At 40.5% G+C, this 19,160-nt stretch overlaps 2 protein-coding genes across 4 annotated transcripts in view; one reads left to right on the plus strand and one right to left on the minus strand.

Annotated features, from left to right (window-relative positions):
• Nucleotides 1-3,500, minus strand: part of lrch1 (leucine-rich repeats and calponin homology (CH) domain containing 1) — a 41,429-nt gene extending 37,929 nt beyond the window's left edge. Inside the window, exon 1 of one of the 3 annotated variants that reach the window (XM_066685957.1) lies at nucleotides 3,190-3,498. In XM_066685957.1, the coding sequence (XP_066542054.1) occupies nucleotides 3,190-3,346 (157 nt within the window). In that variant the 5' untranslated portion in view covers nucleotides 3,347-3,498. Of the gene's footprint in view, nucleotides 1-3,189 lie in introns of all 3 variants that reach the window. The other 2 variants (XM_066685956.1, XM_066685955.1) reach the window with 2 other exon arrangements.
• A 2,553-nt stretch (nucleotides 3,501-6,053) lies between these two features.
• Nucleotides 6,054-19,090, plus strand: rubcnl (rubicon like autophagy enhancer). Its single transcript, XM_066686560.1, has 13 exons — nucleotides 6,054-6,220; nucleotides 7,683-8,369; nucleotides 9,872-9,933; nucleotides 10,038-10,203; nucleotides 10,958-11,012; nucleotides 11,371-11,497; nucleotides 12,843-12,985; nucleotides 13,339-13,403; nucleotides 15,207-15,445; nucleotides 16,044-16,105; nucleotides 16,346-16,499; nucleotides 18,205-18,295; nucleotides 18,569-19,090. Exons 2-13 carry the CDS (start codon nucleotides 7,688-7,690, stop codon nucleotides 18,667-18,669), a joined length of 1,947 nt encoding a protein of 648 aa, XP_066542657.1. The 5' UTR covers nucleotides 6,054-6,220; nucleotides 7,683-7,687; the 3' UTR covers nucleotides 18,670-19,090.
• The last annotated feature ends 70 nt before the right edge of the window (nucleotides 19,091-19,160 follow it).

Consider the following 19,160-nt stretch of genomic DNA (forward strand, 5'->3'; position numbering starts at 1 on the left):
AGAAACAACCACCTGGTTAGGACTCTTCAGTTGAGAAGAAACCCGAGCAAGTGTCCAGAATCTTTTGAACTTAACCAAACATACAGCACTGTTCAAATATCTTAGGCACCTTAGATTATTACTATATTATTATTATTTTAAATAATTTATCTTCTCAATGAGTATGCTTTAAAAGAACACTGCATAATATTGACATTTACTATGTAATATAAAATGTACAGCTTTAAAATCATTGTGATCCTTTACTGAGCTGTAATAGGAAGAACAGAGCCTCTGTTGTTGCTACTGTGGACTCAGCACTGCAGAAACTGCACTATGTAACTTCTGGAGGAGGGTAGAAAACCACTTTTTCTTTATTGTTTTTTGGGTAAATAAAGCCTTAAAGCTCTGACAAATCCCTTTTTAAATCTCATTTTCAGAGGTGCCTAAAATGTTTGCACAGTTCTGTACGTCACACAGTGCAGCCCCAGAATTAGCAGGAGGCCAATCCATGCTAATGACATCACAGTGTTATGAGTGCACAAGTCCAAGAGGAGTTGAGGGAGAATGTGAGGAATTTGGCTTTCTCTTTGCCATTTTTTTCCTGTTACTTATTTTGGAGGCACTCTCTTGGGGCACACACATACTTACACACGTCATCGGCCCAGAAGCCGAACTGGAAAGAATTCGCCAAGAACGGAAGCTACTCCCACACACTTAAACATTCCTGATATTCAGCCCTGCTGACAGTCACAGGAACATGCAGCCAGTATCATCCAGTCCAGTTTAGAGCGTCTCAGTACTGCCTTTTATTTACCATCCAAACCTCACCACACCCCGTCTAGTCTGTGCAATTCAACCAGCTGGACCCTCTACTTCTACTGTGAGCACACAGCTTGTATAACCCCACAAAAAACCACGGTCATGTAACTGGACTCTCTGGAGCCGCACATGAGCTTTAAGTTACCAGGCCCAATGCCAAGTGCCAGTCAGAGGGGTATGAAATCGACAGCATTGGCACGTGGGGCAGTGGATGTTTGTTCTCTGGAGTGATGGAGCTCCACCTGATAAATATGGGATGATATGGCATGGCATCAGTACCTGACCTCACTAATGTTCTCATGGCTGCCATCAAATGGTCACAGCAATTTTCCAACATCCAGTGCAAAGCCTTCCCAGAAGAGGAAAATAAGATAATAGCTTACATTGACACTGCTATTGTATGGGCATTTTATCACAGACTTCATAAACATCAAGATAAACAAATAGAAAAGGGCAGGACGTCAGAAGCGGAGCAGAATCAGATTGACTCGTGTTATCCCATGTTTTCTGACTTAGTAAGTACACAAAAAAAATTACTGGGGGGGTCTTGTTTCACAGTGTGTGTGTTGGTGGGCTCCAGATTTTGGAACTTGTTTACTTGCACTGAACAAGGTTATATATATTATATAAAAGATGTTGATGTGTTTTTCAAACCTGTATTTAGTAAAGACAGCACAGTAATAACATATTAATAACACTTTATTATGCTAATGCTATCTTTAATGCTACATATTTGTGATTGGTAAATAATCACAGCGAGGTTGTCTCATGATGGCCCCAGTTGACAATAATGGACATAATCAGGGCTGTTTTTATTCCTGCAGCACTCGACTGGACGATAAAGAGCTAAATTATTCTTTTGTCCTCCTACAACATCCATCATTTCACCCCTCTGTCATTTAAGGACCCCCACGCACTGCAGAACAGTGTTTAAATCCAGCTATTTGACCATTAAAAACCCCATGAAACCACACAGAAACATGTCAAAACGAAAGCTGTGCAGTCAGAGCGCTATCTGCCCCAGAGACGAGGGGATTTACACAAACAATAGCCAGCTAGGTTTAGCCCCAACTGGAACATAAAGCCCTAAAGCCGAGGGGCATTTGTGTCGCAGCTGGAGTCACACAAAAAAAAGACCCTCCTTGCTACAAAGAGGTGGGACCCTCAGACACACACACACACACACACAGCAACAAGCTCAGGCCATTACAGTTATTACATAATCAGCCCATTGCTTATATCTCAGCTTATCACAATTACGTTCCGAAAATATTAGCCTAGCGCTCATAATACTTTGTCTAAAGACACAAACACAAATAAGTGTTAAAGGACCAAGATGTTTGCTCTTGATCTGCCCCAAATAATGAGGATGTATCAGATTGTGGCTTGAGAACAAGAACCACCTGCAGCATTGTGAATTTGCTCTTGCAAAATGACTTCTCAAGAAGACTTTTTCTGCAAGACACATGTCCTTTCTCATAACTATGAAATAGGCCTGTGATTCAACTGTGCAAAGGCAGTTAAAACCACTGACTACTTTAGGCTCCACAAATGCCTTTTCATGAACACGTACTGTACACATACTCCTTGGCTGATTGCTTTAATGCTCTTATCGTTCGCATGTGTTTATAAACGCTCTCATTCTCTCTGCTGTTATAACTGCTTATTAGTTACTTAAGTATATACTTATGTGTAATTACTGTAAACCAAATTATTACACCTTTAAATATATATATACTGATCAGTCCTATTCTCGTTAAACCCCTGCTGAAGTAACAATAGATTTTATTAGAACTGCTAGCTGAAAGACACACAGCCAATCAAATCAGAGCTCATTTGCATTCACCAGTTTTAAAGTCACAGTAAAAAAATAATTTTATTCAAAGGAATTGAGCGACGTTGGAGAATTGACGACTATGAAAGAATGTCTAGATATAAAGCTAAAGTTGACTCCTTATTCCGTTCCACCTTAAATTGTGCAGGAGCTACATTCTGAAGCTGGAGTATCTCCTTCCCTGAATTTTCCATACCACCTTAAAAGCACCAGAATTGAACATCAGCCAGACTATACCTCAGCCTCATGTGGTCGCCAGGTAAACATGTCCTGTTTAAGGTGGAACGGAGGACTACTATACGTCAACTGCCTTGTCTAGTCTCCCTCTAAGGTGCGCCCTTTAAGGGGGGATGGAAAGTTGGAGAAGGAAACACCACTCGTGTGATACCGCGCACTTAAGATGAACCATTTAAGGTGGAATGAAAAATGTGAATAGGGAGCCAATTCCAGTCGCGTGAAGTCGCCAGTTAAGGTGCATTATTTAATGTGGAAAGGAAAAACCGACCAATTAATGTGTTACTGCAACTGCTGAGTGTGTGTGTGTGTGTGTTTACCCGCGTGTACGGTGTCGGTGAGGTCGTAGGCGCCTGCGCTCCTGGGGAACTCTTTGAGCTTCTTGGCGTTGAGGTTGATGAAGCCGGAGCTGGCCGCGTCCTCCAGCGCTCTCTCGCAGCCGCGGCTCACACACACGGAGAGAGAGAGCGCCGACATGTTCAGCTCCGCGTGGAGAAAACCGGGGCAGAACACCGGGGAATCGGGCGGCGCAGCTTCGCATCCAACACAAACAGACTCGGAGTCGGAGACGCGGAGCGTTAGTCCCACTGTATCAACACCGCACTCTCACAGTTCTCACCGCGCATGCGCCAGCTCGCGAGGGCTATAACGGGCGCGCGCTTCAAAACAGACGCGCGCGCGCCACCAGCTGGATAAATATATCTAACGGCGGTTACCCTTTCATTTTATTCTTTCTTTCTTCCTTTCATTTTTCTTTATCTTACACTTTCTGTTTTGTCGTTTTCTTTAGTTTTCATTTTTCTTCCTTTTTCCTTCATTCTTTTTTATTCTATTTTTTCTATTCTATTCTTTTTCTACTTTTTTCTATCATTTTCTTTCTTTCATTAATTTTTTATTGCATTGTGCACGATGAACTCACATTCATGAATCTCCAGTACATCCCGTTTTATTTCTCAATGGTTTCCTTATGTGTTTATACAAGCTTGATTTATTGGTCAAATTCCCATAGAAAATCTGTTTGAATAGACATAGGTTATGCACTTGTGTAAATGGGTTGTTGGTCTATAGCAAAGGAAATGATAGTAAATTCAAAGTCCAACCACAAAACCTGGGCTAATAAATCTAATGACAGTTTTAATGTGTGGTAATGGGTGTTTGTGTAAGGTCCACGTGACTGTTCTAGTTTATAAAAGCTTTGGTTTTGTTTGGTCAGAAACCAAAAGGAAAGCGTTTTTTTTTTTTTTTTTTTTTTTTTTTTTTTTACGAGGGTGAGTGAGACTGAGGTTTGCTGACTCAGAAAACAGCATAACCCCCACTTCAGCGGAAAAGTATTTACTGATTACAGACTCACAACTTACAACACAGCAGTAAGTTGACTAAAAAAGAGCCCTGGGCCTTTAATTACATACCTAGACATTTATTAAAACCTATTTAACTCCCATCACCCTTGTTTTATTAAAATGGACAAGCAGATATTATTGAGGAAATTCAAAAATGATATGATTAACGTACAGAAGGGACAGGGAATAAACATAAAATAAACATAACCAGCTGTCTATGTTCGTCCTTTCAGTGTAAAAAGAACAGCTCAACACTGTGGGTCTGAAAGGTTGTGGAGCTGGAGAGAAGAACAGTGAGTGCTGACAGTGGAGGTAAATGGTGGACACAAGACTGATGTCTGACCATAGAGTGGATCATTAATCAATTTCTGGTGGTGAGGGATGTACAGGACACCTGTTTAGTGAGGAAAAACCTCTTTAGATGGGTGGTGGTCACTGTCGGGGGTGGAGAGGGAACAAAATGCAGCCTTGAACCGGCCAAGCAGGTAGACAATGAAAGAAGGAACGTGTGTTAGAGTAATGGAGATGTCTGGCTGCATTCACCACCACTGGAAACATCACTGTGTTTACAGCTCATACACTGAATTATGGTAAAATATGTGGCATTCTACTTTCATAAAAGCCCACTGCTAGGTTTCATTTCTGAAACTGGAACTGAACACTTCTCTAAAGCTACCCTCTTCCTCTAATTTTCTCTAATAAAAAGCTGAGAGCTGAAGAGCTGCAAAAGAATCATTACATGAGACAGAAAACGTTTCTTTTTCACCCAAAAACATTAATATTTATAGTGTATTAACTCTAAAAAATGAACAAGTTTCGGGACTGAGACACAGGTTATTGTCTATAACCCAGTTCAAACGTATTTATGATTGTCATGTGCTACTCCTTTACTATGGGGGCGTTATTGTTTTTCCACCCGTTTTAGGACAGGTCCCGCCTCCTTGTGCTATGATTGGCTCATACTCATCCTAGTCAAATTTTATTATGACGTTTAAATTCATTTAAAAACATAACAGGCCATTCTCCACAATCAGCATCTCATTGTTCCTCAATGTCTAATCGAAGAGAAAGTTTTGTAAACAACAATAACTCAATATTAAAAGTATTTTTAATTAATATATTTTAAGGCATTTTATAGGAGAGTGTAGTCAAAAATTAGTTAAAGCTGCTGCCACACATCTCTGTGGCCTCGGGGTCCTATCGATAAGGTTGGGTGGGCTTTGGATCCCCCTTCACCCTGATCAAGAGTAAGCATTACAGAGGATAATTAAATGAATTTACTTGTGTTTAAAGTGTAAATTACACACATTTTTCTTTACACACATAGTTTTAAAGGTACCATCAGTGAGACAGAAATGTGGAATCACAATAAGTAAAAAAAAGACTAATTATAATGCTATATATAAATAGTTTTATTAAATTAATTTTTAGGTTTTATTGTATTGTTTATTTAAACATAAACATGAACAGTATTTTACAAAATATAGAAAAATCATCATTGCACATAATCACACCATATTTAAATACAGTACAATTATATACAAATAATAATAGAAATGTTAATTAGATACTGTAAAAAATACTGTAAAAAATGTTCAATAATAAATATATAAATAAATGTGTGTGTGTGTGTGTGTGTGTGTGAGTGAATGTGTGTGTGTGTGTGTGTGTCTGTGTTGCCCTGTGGGGGACTGGCGCCCCCTCCGGGGTGTGTTCCCGCCTTGCGCCCAATGATTCCAGGTAGGCTCTGGACCCACCACGACCCTGAATTGGATGAGCGCTTACAGATAATGGATGAATGAATGAATGTGTGTGTGTGTGTGTGTGTGTGTGTGTGTGTTAGAAGAATAATCAAATCAGTCCAGCAGCTGTCAGTCATGAGAATATTAGCCAGTCGTGTTCCGGGGGCGTGGCCTGTCGGAGTTCGGGTGTGTGCCCTTCGAAGCGGAGCGGATGAGGAGCGGTTCTGCACTGAGAGCTTCTGCAGCCGCTGGCGGGTCGTGAAGAAATGGTGAGTTGATCTCGGGCTTTTAAACTGAATCTCAAATTAAGTGGGTATTTTCTTGTTTGTTTCGTTTTGTTTTGTTGTTGAACCGTAACCCAGGCAACGGTAACATTTCCCCTCGAGCGACATACCGTACGATGTCAAATGAACATTATTTCCACTAAAAACTAACTTACACAGCTCCCACACTCCGGGGTCCGGTTATTCACAGGTCGTCCACTTCATTAGCTCCACTGACCACACAGGAGCACGGTGTAGTTACACAGTTACAGACTGGAACTCACTGATTACTCTGCATACGCTGTTAGCCCACTTTCACCTTGTTTTTAAATGGTCAGCTCCCCAGGACCACCACATACTGTGATTGTAGAGCTAAAAAAGTGGCCCTAAGTGGTCATAAATGGTTAGTGGAGCTGTTAAAGTGGACAATGCGTGCAAAATATTAGTGTTAGAGTGTAGAGTTTATGTTCCATATGAAATATATGTATATCAGAAATATGTTTGCAGCCATTTTACTGTCATTTCTTGCTGCTGACTCCTGGATCATATTTATTTTCACTTTTCTAATAGGTGCACTAGCTGCAACCTGTTTTATAGGTTATGTTTCTTTAAAAAATACTTCAGAACTAAGTTTAAAACTGCATTGTAATTTATTTTCATTACAGTTATAACTTAATGTCTACATTTGTGTGACTTTTTCCTGAAGCGTCGTTAGTCAGATCACTTAATGTATAATAAATGCTCTTAGATGTTTTAGGCAAGTGGTTTATCAATGAACAGCTTGTTGATGGTGTGATCTCTGGACCTGCTTCTAAACTGCTATTTACAGCAGTCTACTCAATAAGATTTACAATCTTCAAGAGCACTTATACAGATATTTGTTACATTTCCTTGTTACTCAGTGAATACGATATAAACAGTGATGGGGCGCTGTGGTGTGAAGTTTTTGGATGTAGATGATCATTTCCAAGTCGTATAAGATAAAGACTCCCCCCATTGCGTTCTGCTGAAGTTTTGAATCTTAACCATGTTTTGTTGCAGAAGGAACTGAGAAGCGTTGTTATGGCTGTAATAGGAACAGCTAGGGTTGGATGATATGGTCAAAATGTATATCACGATATGTTTCTTAGTTTCGGTTGATGCAATATAATTCCGATATTGATATGAGCAATACAAAACACACAGAAAAACTGCCAGGAAAAAACAAGAAACATGATATCATCCTCAAAAATAAACTTCTTAGCTTTGTCAATATTAATATTAAAGTTTGTTTACAAAATAATGAACTGACAGCAGTGTCCTGTAATTAACATCAGTCAGTGACAGATAATGTAACTAATGCATATTGAAATATTGAACGTTTAATGTTATTGTTATTGAAACATTATATATTATAATATACATTGATATTGAATTATTGTTCAGGCCTAGGAACAGCACATATTTATCTTTTCCGTCTTTATTCAAGTGGACATGGGCAGCAGAAGCCGCCCAAACCGAATGAAACCCAATGGTGGATCCACCGAGTCTGGTCTTGGTTCCTCTACCGACTCCTACCATGACAGTTCTTGCAGTTTCTCAACACAGAGTGGGATTGAAATGACAGAACATGACTGTAGTGAAGGATACCTGAAACCTTCTAGTGGAATCCAGGATCCAAACGAACTGAACTCTGGTTCTCCTTCTACGTTAGACCCAGAGAAAAACTGGTACCACTTACCCAGGAGCAGTCCAGTCATTTCCCGTAAGGCTCGCTTCCAGGCAACAGAAGCAGTGGAGCAGCATTCCTTGGAAGGTTCACCACCTGTTGGATTTTCTTCAACACCGCCATCTCAGAATGATCTGTCTCCAATAGTCAAAGGTTTTGTTAACTCACAAGAACTTCAAGAACAACAGGACCTTGCCCCTCCCATATCAGGTCCCTCTAATCTCTGTCCTGAAGATGTTCCTGCAGCCGAAGCAGGTTTTACCGGACAGGTAGACATACCTATGAATAACAAGGAGCCCCAGAACGTCTCTTGTGGCTCATCAGAGTCTCAGTCCACTCCAGAGACCAGGGGGGTGTCCCTTTCTGATGGTATGATTAGACAACTCACTGGGAATCGACAGCTAAGGAACAAGAACAGAACCTGCTCAGATACACGTCTGAGTTCAGGTGAGTGAATATGTCCAACCCAACAACTCAAAAAAGGAGGGATGCACTGATATGAGAATTCTGAGCGAATGCATATATCCAGTATTATACATGTACATACCGGCCAAAGCAGATGCAGAATAATCATTCATTCTTTCATGTCTGTAACCGCTTATCCAGTTCAGTATCAAGAATCATTGGGCGCAAGGCCCTAGAGGGGGTGCCAGTCCTTCACAGGGTGACACACACTCACACATCGTCACACATTCACACCTAGGGACACATTTGAATCACCAATCCACCCACCAATGTGTGTTTTTTGGACCACGGAGCACCCAGAGGAAAACCATGTCCACGTTGAGCGTGTGTCGCCCTGCGAAAGATAGTCGCCCCCCTCCAGGGTGTGTTCCCGTCTTGTGCCCAGTGTTTCCGGGTAGGCTCCGGACCCACAGCGACCCTGAACTGGATAAGGGTTAAAGACAATGAATGAATGTACATTGATCTAATTTGTTTAGAACAAGAGTGTCACACAGTCTTTGTCTGGTATAAAATAAATGTGTCAAGCATATGCCCAGTGCAGATGATCTTTAAAACATTAATTTATCTGACAAATGTTAATCTAATTCTGATGTTATTGTGCATTACAACAAAAAATGCCTATATTTTTCGCCTGACTTGGACCTTCATTTTCCAATCATGGGAAATTAGAGTTGAGGTTCAGAAACTGAGCACTCTATGCAACATTTAAGATTTAAAACAAAATTTGATGCTTTTTAACAGTGGTTTCCAATCTTTTATGATCACAGACAACAGCCCCTGGCCTTTCTGGGAGTATGTGGGTTTTTGGGGTTGTGTGTGAGGTGATGATATATTCCAACGTTGATGTAATACACTGGATGGAACATTACAGCCACAGTGTACAGCAGCAAAATTGACGTTAACTCAGACTTAGCAAATCCAGGCCTGTTTCCTGCAGACTTGGAGGTCATAGCATGGTGCTCTCTCTATGAGGGCCAAGCAAGTGTGTTTTTTTTTAACATCCATTTTTATGATGAAGCCTTGGTTTGATGGCTGCCAAATATTAAAACCCAAGCGACCTGAGGTATTAATGTGTCATCAGTGTCAGAACTAATCCCATTTCCAATTTTGTGCTTAATTGTATGTTTTTTTATTCGCTACATTAGCCTCACTGACTGAATGTTAACTGGACACTAAGTCACCTATGTCTCATTTATGGTATTAGGGCCTTCTTTGCACATTTGTTTAGATTCATTGTGGTTATTTAATTGTATAGACTCAGTTCCAGTAGTTACATTAGCCTGCATATATGTACAATACTCTACAACACACTTATCGCACTTTCACTGTAACTAAATGTAATTGTGCTTATTTGCACATTTAATTACCACTGCATTGTTATCTGTATATAACAACAAGGACTCCATATGTACATGAATCTATCTATCTATCTATCTTTTACATTGTGTAAAATCTAATCTTTCACATGCACTTTTTCTTTGAAGGTCCTTTGAACGAGAATCAGATTTCTGAAGATTTATACAGGAATAGCATGGACCTGGACCAGGTAATATATTGTTGGAGGTGATATATCTTGTCTGTATCAGAATGCCCACTCAGTGTCAGTGAACTGCCTAATAATGATCTCTGTGTTCATGTGGCCCTGTTTAGGAGAACGCTCACTTTGTGGTGGTGGACATGGTGCTGGAGGTCCTGGAGGCTGTGAAATGGGCCATGTATCAGCAAGAGTTAAAACGGGAAGAGGGTTCAGAGGACAGAGTCAAACACGTAAACTCCAAAACATACTCTGTCTCCTCCTGCGACAGCGGCTATGATGGTAACACCAGGCTATAACCAGGGCTTGTGTAACTTCTGGTTTTAGACACATTACGCAAAGCAAGGTTTTCCATCAGTTTTACACACAGGACGTCATTGTTTTCTGATGTTGGGGAGAAAATAAGCTAATGATATTTTCAGGAACAGTGACAGGTCTTTTTAAGGATTTCAGCCTTTGCTAAAAATGGATGTGGTGGGATTAATGACCTTTTTTAGAGTGGTGTAACCCTGCATTCACTCTGCGAGAGATGTGACAGTGATTTTTAAGATTAAAGCTGCAGTGGGTGGAGTGAGTGACTACAAAGTTCATTCATTCATTGTCTGAAACCGCTTGTCCAATTCAGGGTCGAGGTGGGTCCGGAGCCTATCCGGAATCACTGGGCGCAAGGCTGGAACACACCCTGGAAGTCCTTCACAGGGCGACACACACACTCAGCCATTCCTAATTGGAATCGAGCAGGGTGGTACATGATTTATCTCCACTGCTCCGTTATGGCAATAAAACCATATTAAACAAAGTTCAGCTCCAGTTTAGAAACAGTCACCGGTGACAGAAGAAGAAGGCGTCCTATAGAAACCATTGAGCAACTATTATAGTTTTCTTTCGTAAGAGACTGACACATCAACTTTAAAATAACGCAAAACTCAAACACATGCTTTATGAATGTTTCTGTGTTTCTGCTGAATGAGCTTTAGTCACTAATCCCGTGTTTCTCTCAGTGCGCGTTCTAATCCTCAACCTGTGTGAATTCCAGATTACTGCGGACGCAGGCTCTCCTCAAACAGAAGCTCTCGGATCTCACTACGCCGGTGGGTAAATTCTCAAAATGTTTGTACTCACCACATTTACCTACTTTAAAATTCACCCCACAGCAGCCAGAGGTATTTGACTGTAAGCACATAGTCTGTGTAATCTCAACAGCTCCCTCCAATATCTTTTGGCTTTTTCAGAGTTGCAGAATCAGAACTAATCATCCAACATCAGCACCTGACCTCACTAATATTTGTGTGTATGTCATCAAATCCTCACTGCGATGTTGCAACATGTCGTCTAAAGCCTTCCCAGAAGAAGCTGTTACTGCGTTAAAAAGGAACATGCTCTTTATTAAAACACTTGATTTCATTTGGTTCATGTTTGGTTTCTGTGTGTGTGTGTGTGTGTGTCCAGGTCCCTGAGGGGCTCCAGATGTTCTGCTGAAGGGCTCGCCCAGCGGCTGTTGACTGAAGCCAGGAAACAGTGGTTTCTCTCAGGAACAACGGTCAGCTGTGATGAACAGTGCCTCAGCCTAGAGGAAGTGAGAGTGGCAACACACACACACACACATACACACACACACACACACACACACACACACACACACACACACACACACACACACACACACACACACACAAATTTCAAAGAGAAGCACACACAAAATCATGTATAAAATACATAATGTACACACTAATGGTTGGCATTTTGAGACAAGGTTATTTCCAGCAGATTTTATATTTTGTATTCATCAGTTCAGTATTTATTACTGCCGCATACCTGAACAGGGTGTCTTTACTCAGTTCAGAAGATTAAACCATCTAAGATTTGGATAAATCTCAGTATCAATAACAATATCAGCTAATATCTGCCAAAAAATTGTTGCTCAGCTGATATATTGGTCCATCCCTAATCAAATAAAAATAAGCATTAAAGAATTAAAGGAGTTGGTGTGTTCTCCCCGTGTCCGCGTGGGTTTCCTCCGGGTGCTCCAGTTTCCTCCCACGCTTCAAAAACACACGCTGGTAGGTGGATTGGTGACTCAAAAAAGTGTCCGTAGGTGTGAATGTGTGTGTGTGTGTTGCTCTGTGAAGGACTGGCGCCCCCTCCAGGGTGTATTCCTGCCTTGCACCCAATGATTCCAGGTAGGCTCTGGACCCACCGTGACCCTGAATTGGATAAGGGTTACAGATAATTAATTAATTAATTAATTAAATAAAGATATAAGTAATGCTCCAAATGAAACAGCAGCGTAAGCTTTGGCTCTGCCATAGAGAAAGATCATATTGAAAACTGATCTTAGCTTTTTCTGTGTGGCATGTTAAATCAGATCATCTTTAGGATTACACATTTATGAAAACACAGTCAATCAACAGCATCAAACTTAAACTTTTGGAGGAGGGTAGGAAACAACCACTCCCCCTGCCACTTTCAGGACGACACTCTAAGGCTAGAGGTATACTAGCTGTTTAGCCATGCGTTCGCATAGACAACAGTTCACATACTCACCTACGTGCTACTCTTGTAACTGGAAGCTTCCACTAGAGGGCAGACCAGAGAAAGACGCTGGTAATCGTGGACTCGGCTCTGACACAGCCTTTCTTCAAAACTTTGTCATTGTGATGGTGCTGATCCCCTGCACTTCCCCCTACCATTTATGCATGTACTGCACATATCATTTAATTTCTGAGGATGCAGCCTATGAACCAAACGGACGCAGGGTACTTTGCAGCAAGTATATGTCTAGCCTATGGGTGAATTACACTCTGTAGCTATAGGGGGAACCCAGGAGTAAAAATACCTAGTGTTGTTGTAAAACATTAAAATATCAAGGATGTTATTTACAGACATATATGGACCTATATCTGTACTGTCTTGGGTTGTAGTTCCCGCTGGACACCGTCTCCATGGGGACAATTGGTGGAGTCAAGCTGAGCGAGGAGATCCGTCTGAGGAGCAGAATGAGAGGAACACTGACCTGGGCTCCACCTCGATTCCAGATCATCTTCAACGTTCCCCTGACACAGAGGTTAGAACCAAAACCTGAATGTTATTTTATAAACACGCATCTGAAATTAAAGCAGAAGATTTGAGAAAATGTTTGTATTCAGAACAACCAATTCACAGCTGCTATGCTGACACCTAGTGGCCTGGAAGTGTCAAACATTTTCTAATAAAAACTATTTTATATATAGCTACTCTTATTGGAAAGACGTACTCTATGGCGCATTAAAAATAAAACAAATAATCACTGAAATATATTTGTTGGTAACAGTGATTTGTAGCTTCTTTAAAGAGGCTGGGTTTCCTTTAAATTCTGTTCTAAATTTGCAGAAAAAGGATTTCTGATGATGTCACAACTTTATTTTTGTATGTGAACAGACGCAGTGAAGTTATCGCCTCGCAGCACTTCCTCTGTGCCGGCTGTGGCACAGAAGTAGAACCACGTACGTTCTCACATCTGCTTTTTAACTCCAGATAGAGATGTCTTTGGTTAACTATAACCTTTATTAAACTTGCATTAATGAATCATTCTTAAAAACAGGCAACACTTGTAACTCTTTTAACACGCTGTTTTCTGAATAATAATTTTCCCTATTATTCTTTATCTAATTAAGGTGTTCCACAAGGTGCAGTGCTAGGTCCTCTGTTTGCCATCTATATGTGTAGTACATAATTCAATTGCTATACTGATGACACAAAGCTGTACATAGCAGCAAATCCTAATAAAGTAATTTGTCTGCATGTTAAATTCAGATAAAACTGAGTTCTTGTTACTAGGTACAGATACTCAGAAATGTATGTTTGCTAATGCTGCTATACCCACTATAAAACCTAGAGTAGATTTAGACTTAACCCTCACATTTGATACCCCCATATTCAACATAGTAAAAACCACTTACGTAATACTGAAATATTTCACTGGGCACAATCACTGGGCACAATATGGGAACACACCCTGGAGGGGGCGGAAGTCCCTAACAGAGTGACACACACTCACACATGCACACTTTTGAGTCGCCAATCCACCTACCAACGTGTGTTTTTGGACCATGAGAGGAAAGTGGCGCACCCAGAGGAAACCCATGTGGACACATAGAGAACACACCAAACTCCTCACAGACAGTCACCCGGAGCGGAGCTAGAACCCACAACCTGTAAGACCTTGGAGCTGTGTGACTGTGACAGTACTTGTTGCACCACCTTCCCATTCTATATTTTGACATATAGAATCCTTTAAATACGTAGAGAAGCTAGTGCATGTGTTTATAATTTCATGGCTAGATTACTGCAATGTGCTTCTAGCAGGAAGCTCATGCAAAACTTTAAATAATCTTTAATAAGTTGAGAATTCAGCAGCTAGAGTCCTCAACAGATCTAAAACATTTAACATTTTAACCCTAGTTCTCTTGTCCCTACACTGGGACTATAAAATACTTCTCTTGGCATATCAATCTCTAAATGGTTTAGGGCTCAAACCCAACCCATCAGGAACTGTTTTGCTCACAGGACAGGTCTACCCTTCCTAGCATTACGTAAAACAATGTAGGAGGAAGAGATGCACAGTTCCTACTGCTTTCCCTGGTGTCACCCTGATACAGCCCCCACCTCCATGCATCCTGTTTGAGATCTTGGCCATGCAGGGAACTGCTTTCGCAGTTCGTAATGTATATTACCTTCATATTGTGTGCAACATATTATCTCTCTCAGTTCATTTTTACTGCTGTGTAAAATGTCTTAGTTCCTCTCGAGGTTTCTTCCTCATGTGGTGAGGGAGTTTTTCCTGCCACTTCACAAAGCTGGATCTCTGTAAAGTGTTATATAAATAAAGTTTGATTGATTTGATTGAGGGCAGCAAAGTGGAGCACAAAGTAATGCCCCTGTCACACAGCTCCAGGGTCCTGGAGTGATTGTCTGTGAGGAGTTTAATGTGTTCTCCCCATCTCTGTGTGGGTTTCTTTCATTGGTAGGTGGATTGACGACTTAAAGGTGTCCGTGAGTGTGTGAGTGAATGTGTGAGTGTGTGTAACCCACCTAAGGACTGCTGCCCCCTCCAGGGTATGTTCTTGCCTTGCGCCCAGTGATTCTGGGTAGGCTCCAGACCCACCGCGACCACTAGATAACGCTTACACACAATGAATTAATTAATGATGTGATTGTACCAGTAGAATATGTGAAGGAATATGGGCTCTAATGATAACATTAAATCATTATTAAGTCACTGTGTTTTGTGGTCCCCCATTCTACAGGTTACATAAAGAGACTGAGGTACTGTGATTACCTGGGCAAGTATTTCTGTGATGGTTGCCATGGAGGCGGCGAGTCTATGATTCCGGGTCGAGTTCTGAGTCGCTGGGATTTCGGACGCTATCCTGTATGCATTTTCTCCAAACAGTTGCTGGACTCCATCTGGGAGCAACCTCTGTTTAAACTCAGCATCGTGGCCAAGAGTCTGTATGTCCAGGCCAAAGACCTGCAGAGATTCAGGGTAAGTTGACCCCTCCCAGAGAAACAGAACCAGAGAGAGGCTTAAGTGATTTCATCAAAACAGACGCCCTGTAAAGAGCTTTGAGTAGAAATTAATTCAGATTATTTCACAAACACTCTGCAGTGATTTAACAGTAGCAGCGTGATATTTATAAAACAGATCTGACTCTGAAATCTGACTGACTGAGCTGTATTCAAAACAATAGTCAGTCTATACATTGTATTGATGAATGACCTCTATCAGTTTCAAATACTCAGTCTTCAGATGTGCATCTCTAAGACAGAGGTGACAGCACTGTGAGCTTGGTGCTCCAATAACATTGCAAATCCCATAGAAAAAACAAGCTGATGTCAGATAAGTCACAGCTGTCATCATTCAAATGTTCATCATGAGGTTAAGGTTTTCTACCTTTGTCCCTTAAGGGACACCTGACATAGACATAGACATAGACATGGCTTTATGATCATTTTGAGAAGGTTTAGGTCTAAATATATAAACTATATATTTTTATAATCTGTGTAGAGCAGCAAAAGTGTTCATATCTGATGTGACCTGTCATCCTCTCGTTCAGTTGGTTTTGTTCTTTTCTTGTTTTCAGGATTTTCAGGAGCAACTGATCTCTGTTAAAAATCTATTGAGAGCCTGCAGACTGTCTGACGGGTAAGGGAAGTCTTCTAAATTTCCAACCTCTTTTTTTCCTGTGTGTGTGTGTGTGTGTGTGTGTGTGTGTAGAGAAGTAATATTCGAAACAGAAGGGGTTTTTTGAGTTCCACTGTATTTGTATGTCACAAGTGAAACCTGCACATAAACACATTGTGCTGCACAAAGCAGTGATTACTATTTACGTCCATTTTGTTTTAGAAATTTCTGCCCAGTTACATGTGTGTTTTACCTCTGCAGTGTCCTGACTGAGTTCCAGCAGCTTCCGACTCACCTGACTGAGGAGCTCCACCTGTTCTCCATGGACGACCTTGTCAAGGTGAAGCGGGGTCAACACATTACGACAGCGAAGATGCTCCTCCGGTCGGCTGCAGCTCACGTGGAAACGTGTGAAGTGCGTAAAAGTTCAAAAACTTCCATTGTAAACATAATCAGCTGGAGAAGCCAAATTTAAAAGAACACTGGGTAATAATTTGTGATAAGACTGGGCTTAAAATGGAGCAATAGCATTCTTAACTTGAGTGCATGTCATTGGAGGGCAGCTAGAGTTTAACACATTTTAAAGCAACAGTAGATAGTGTATTTATCTTTACTGAGCTGTAATAGGGAGAATAGAGCCTATTTCAGTGCTACTCTGGGCTCAGCACTGCAGAAACTTCATTATGTAACATTTGGAGGAGGGTAGCCCCTGATCCACCACTCCCCCATTCCCATTTCAATACAATTCTGTGTGAAATTATTGAATTATATTCTGCAACTGTGGCTGGAGCCCAGGAGCAAAAATACAAAATCTTACGTAGTGTTGCTTTAAGCAGCAATTCAATCATGTTGTCCACTGAGTCTTCTGTGTTATGTACATTCTGTTATGAAAAAGTCATTATACTGACATGTAGCGTTACTAACCCTTTTTAAATATGGTTGTTCCATGTGTGGGTTCAGCTCCATGGAGCACAAAGAGGTTTATCCAGGGACTGCAAAGCCATTTGATTCTTCATCTCATGTTAGCTGCATTTGGACACTTTAATCTATAATATATCACAGTATCTGATGGTATTTAAGTTCAAATTATTAAAGCTAATGAATATAAGCTTCCTGAGTACTGCTTTAAAAAATGATCTAGAGCAGTGGTTCTCAAACAGTGGTACGTGAAGCAGTAAAAGGTGGTATGCCAAATAAAATTGAAAAATGTACTACTTAATTAATGAATTCATTCATAACTGAAAATCTAATGTTTTTATGTGTAAATTACAGAATGTTTCACATTTTTTATAATTGTGCCTCAATGAAATTTATTTGTGATGCAGAAAAATTCCAACCTGCTAGGCATACACTGTAGTTGATTACGTCTTTAAGGGAACGGTGGGTGGTGGGGGACAGGGAGGGAACGCAGTCCCCCAGTTTTTTGAGAAATCTGTGTAAAGATGTAAAGCAACAGTTTCAGGCGAGAGACAGACGGGAGCAATTTTGATTATATTATAAAAAGGGCAAAGCAAAAACATGAAAAACAAGCTGAGACCAAGCCTGAGAAATACTCTGAAACAGAGAAAAGCTTAGTGAGAATTCTGTAAACGTGAAGACAAAACAGAAGAAAACACTCGGCTGAAGGAAAACGCATGGAGCCACTGTGAGCACCTGTCCAAAGCCTCTGCCGCATTGTTTTCACCTGTAGCCTATTAAAGCACATAACTGATATTAAACTGACCTCTTCTTGTTTAATGCCCATGAATTTTATATGTTCTCATAAATGTATAATTGGGTTTAAAACATTCAGTTTAGGCCTATAGTTATATGTATTCTCTCTATAATTTAGTAATTATTTTAGATAATTTTGTGTTAAGCATGCAAATTTCAAGTAAATAAAAAGCAACAAAAAAAATGCAAAAATTCATGCAAGGTTTTGCCTTATGCCTCCGGAACAGAAGAAGAACCAGGGGTGCACAAACACAGACCAAACTGGAATGCTAACCTTTCCAGAAAGGAATTTACTGCTATCTCATAGATAACAGTTAGATAATAGTTATCTGCAAATAGTGATGTGAAAAACTAATCTCTCTCTCTACATCTGTCTGTCTCATTTCACTTTCTCTCATGCTCTCTAGCTTTGTCAGGCTAATGGTTTCATCTGTGAGTTCTGTCGAGGGCAGGAGGTGCTATTCCCGTTTCAGACAGACATCTGCACTCGCTGCCAAGGTCAGTCACCCTTAATGAACCCACGGTAGTGACAGACATGAAGGGGTCCTTATTTTAGACCATGGATAGTCAGGACGTCATTAAAAATCAAGGGTTCTGAGTGTGTCAAACGCTAGAGGGCGCACTGGAGTCCAAAATGAATGTCTTTTTAGAGATTTTTGGCAAAATCAGAATATTTAAATGAACTTTTACTATTTATTGTTGATCCCCTGTTACAGATGATGCAGAAAGTTATACTCTCTCTCTCTCTCACTCTCTCTCTCTCTCTCATAGACTGTAGAGCTTGTTTCCACTCAGTGTGTTTCCGTGAGCCCTGTCCTCGATGTGCCCGACTCCAAACTAGAAAGAGTCTCCAGGACACAGCGTCCCAGTAACTCCTCTGAAAATATTACATTTCATATCATGAAACTACAGGTCCTACAGAATCCAGATGCAAACATGTCAGATCTCATATTTACTGGAGGAGTGCTCATGAACACAAATGTTGTAACTATGTAACTATGACTTTTGAGATAGAATATATAAAAAATATTTATTAAACTGAGAAAACAAAGTTAACTACTGATAGTTGGTTAACACTGACATATTTTGTATAGTTATATAGAAGTGTGTACATTTGTAAGAGGTGAGATAAACCATCCTGAATTTGTGAGTGTACGTTAATATAAAAAGAATCCTAGCAGTGTTTGAACATTTTTTGTAAACGTTGTCCTTTCTAAACTATTTGTTCCATCATTTGACTGAATGCCAAGTGTTCAAATAATTAAAAATGCTGTGCATTTAAAAATAAATAAACAAAGCGTTGTAAACGGCTGTTTGCTGTCTTCTTTTTTAATAAGAGTGATGTTGTTTTATGTTTTATAAT

This window comes from Hoplias malabaricus, chromosome 12 (assembly GCF_029633855.1).
Source record: "Hoplias malabaricus isolate fHopMal1 chromosome 12, fHopMal1.hap1, whole genome shotgun sequence".
NCBI lineage: Eukaryota > Metazoa > Chordata > Actinopteri > Characiformes > Erythrinidae > Hoplias > Hoplias malabaricus.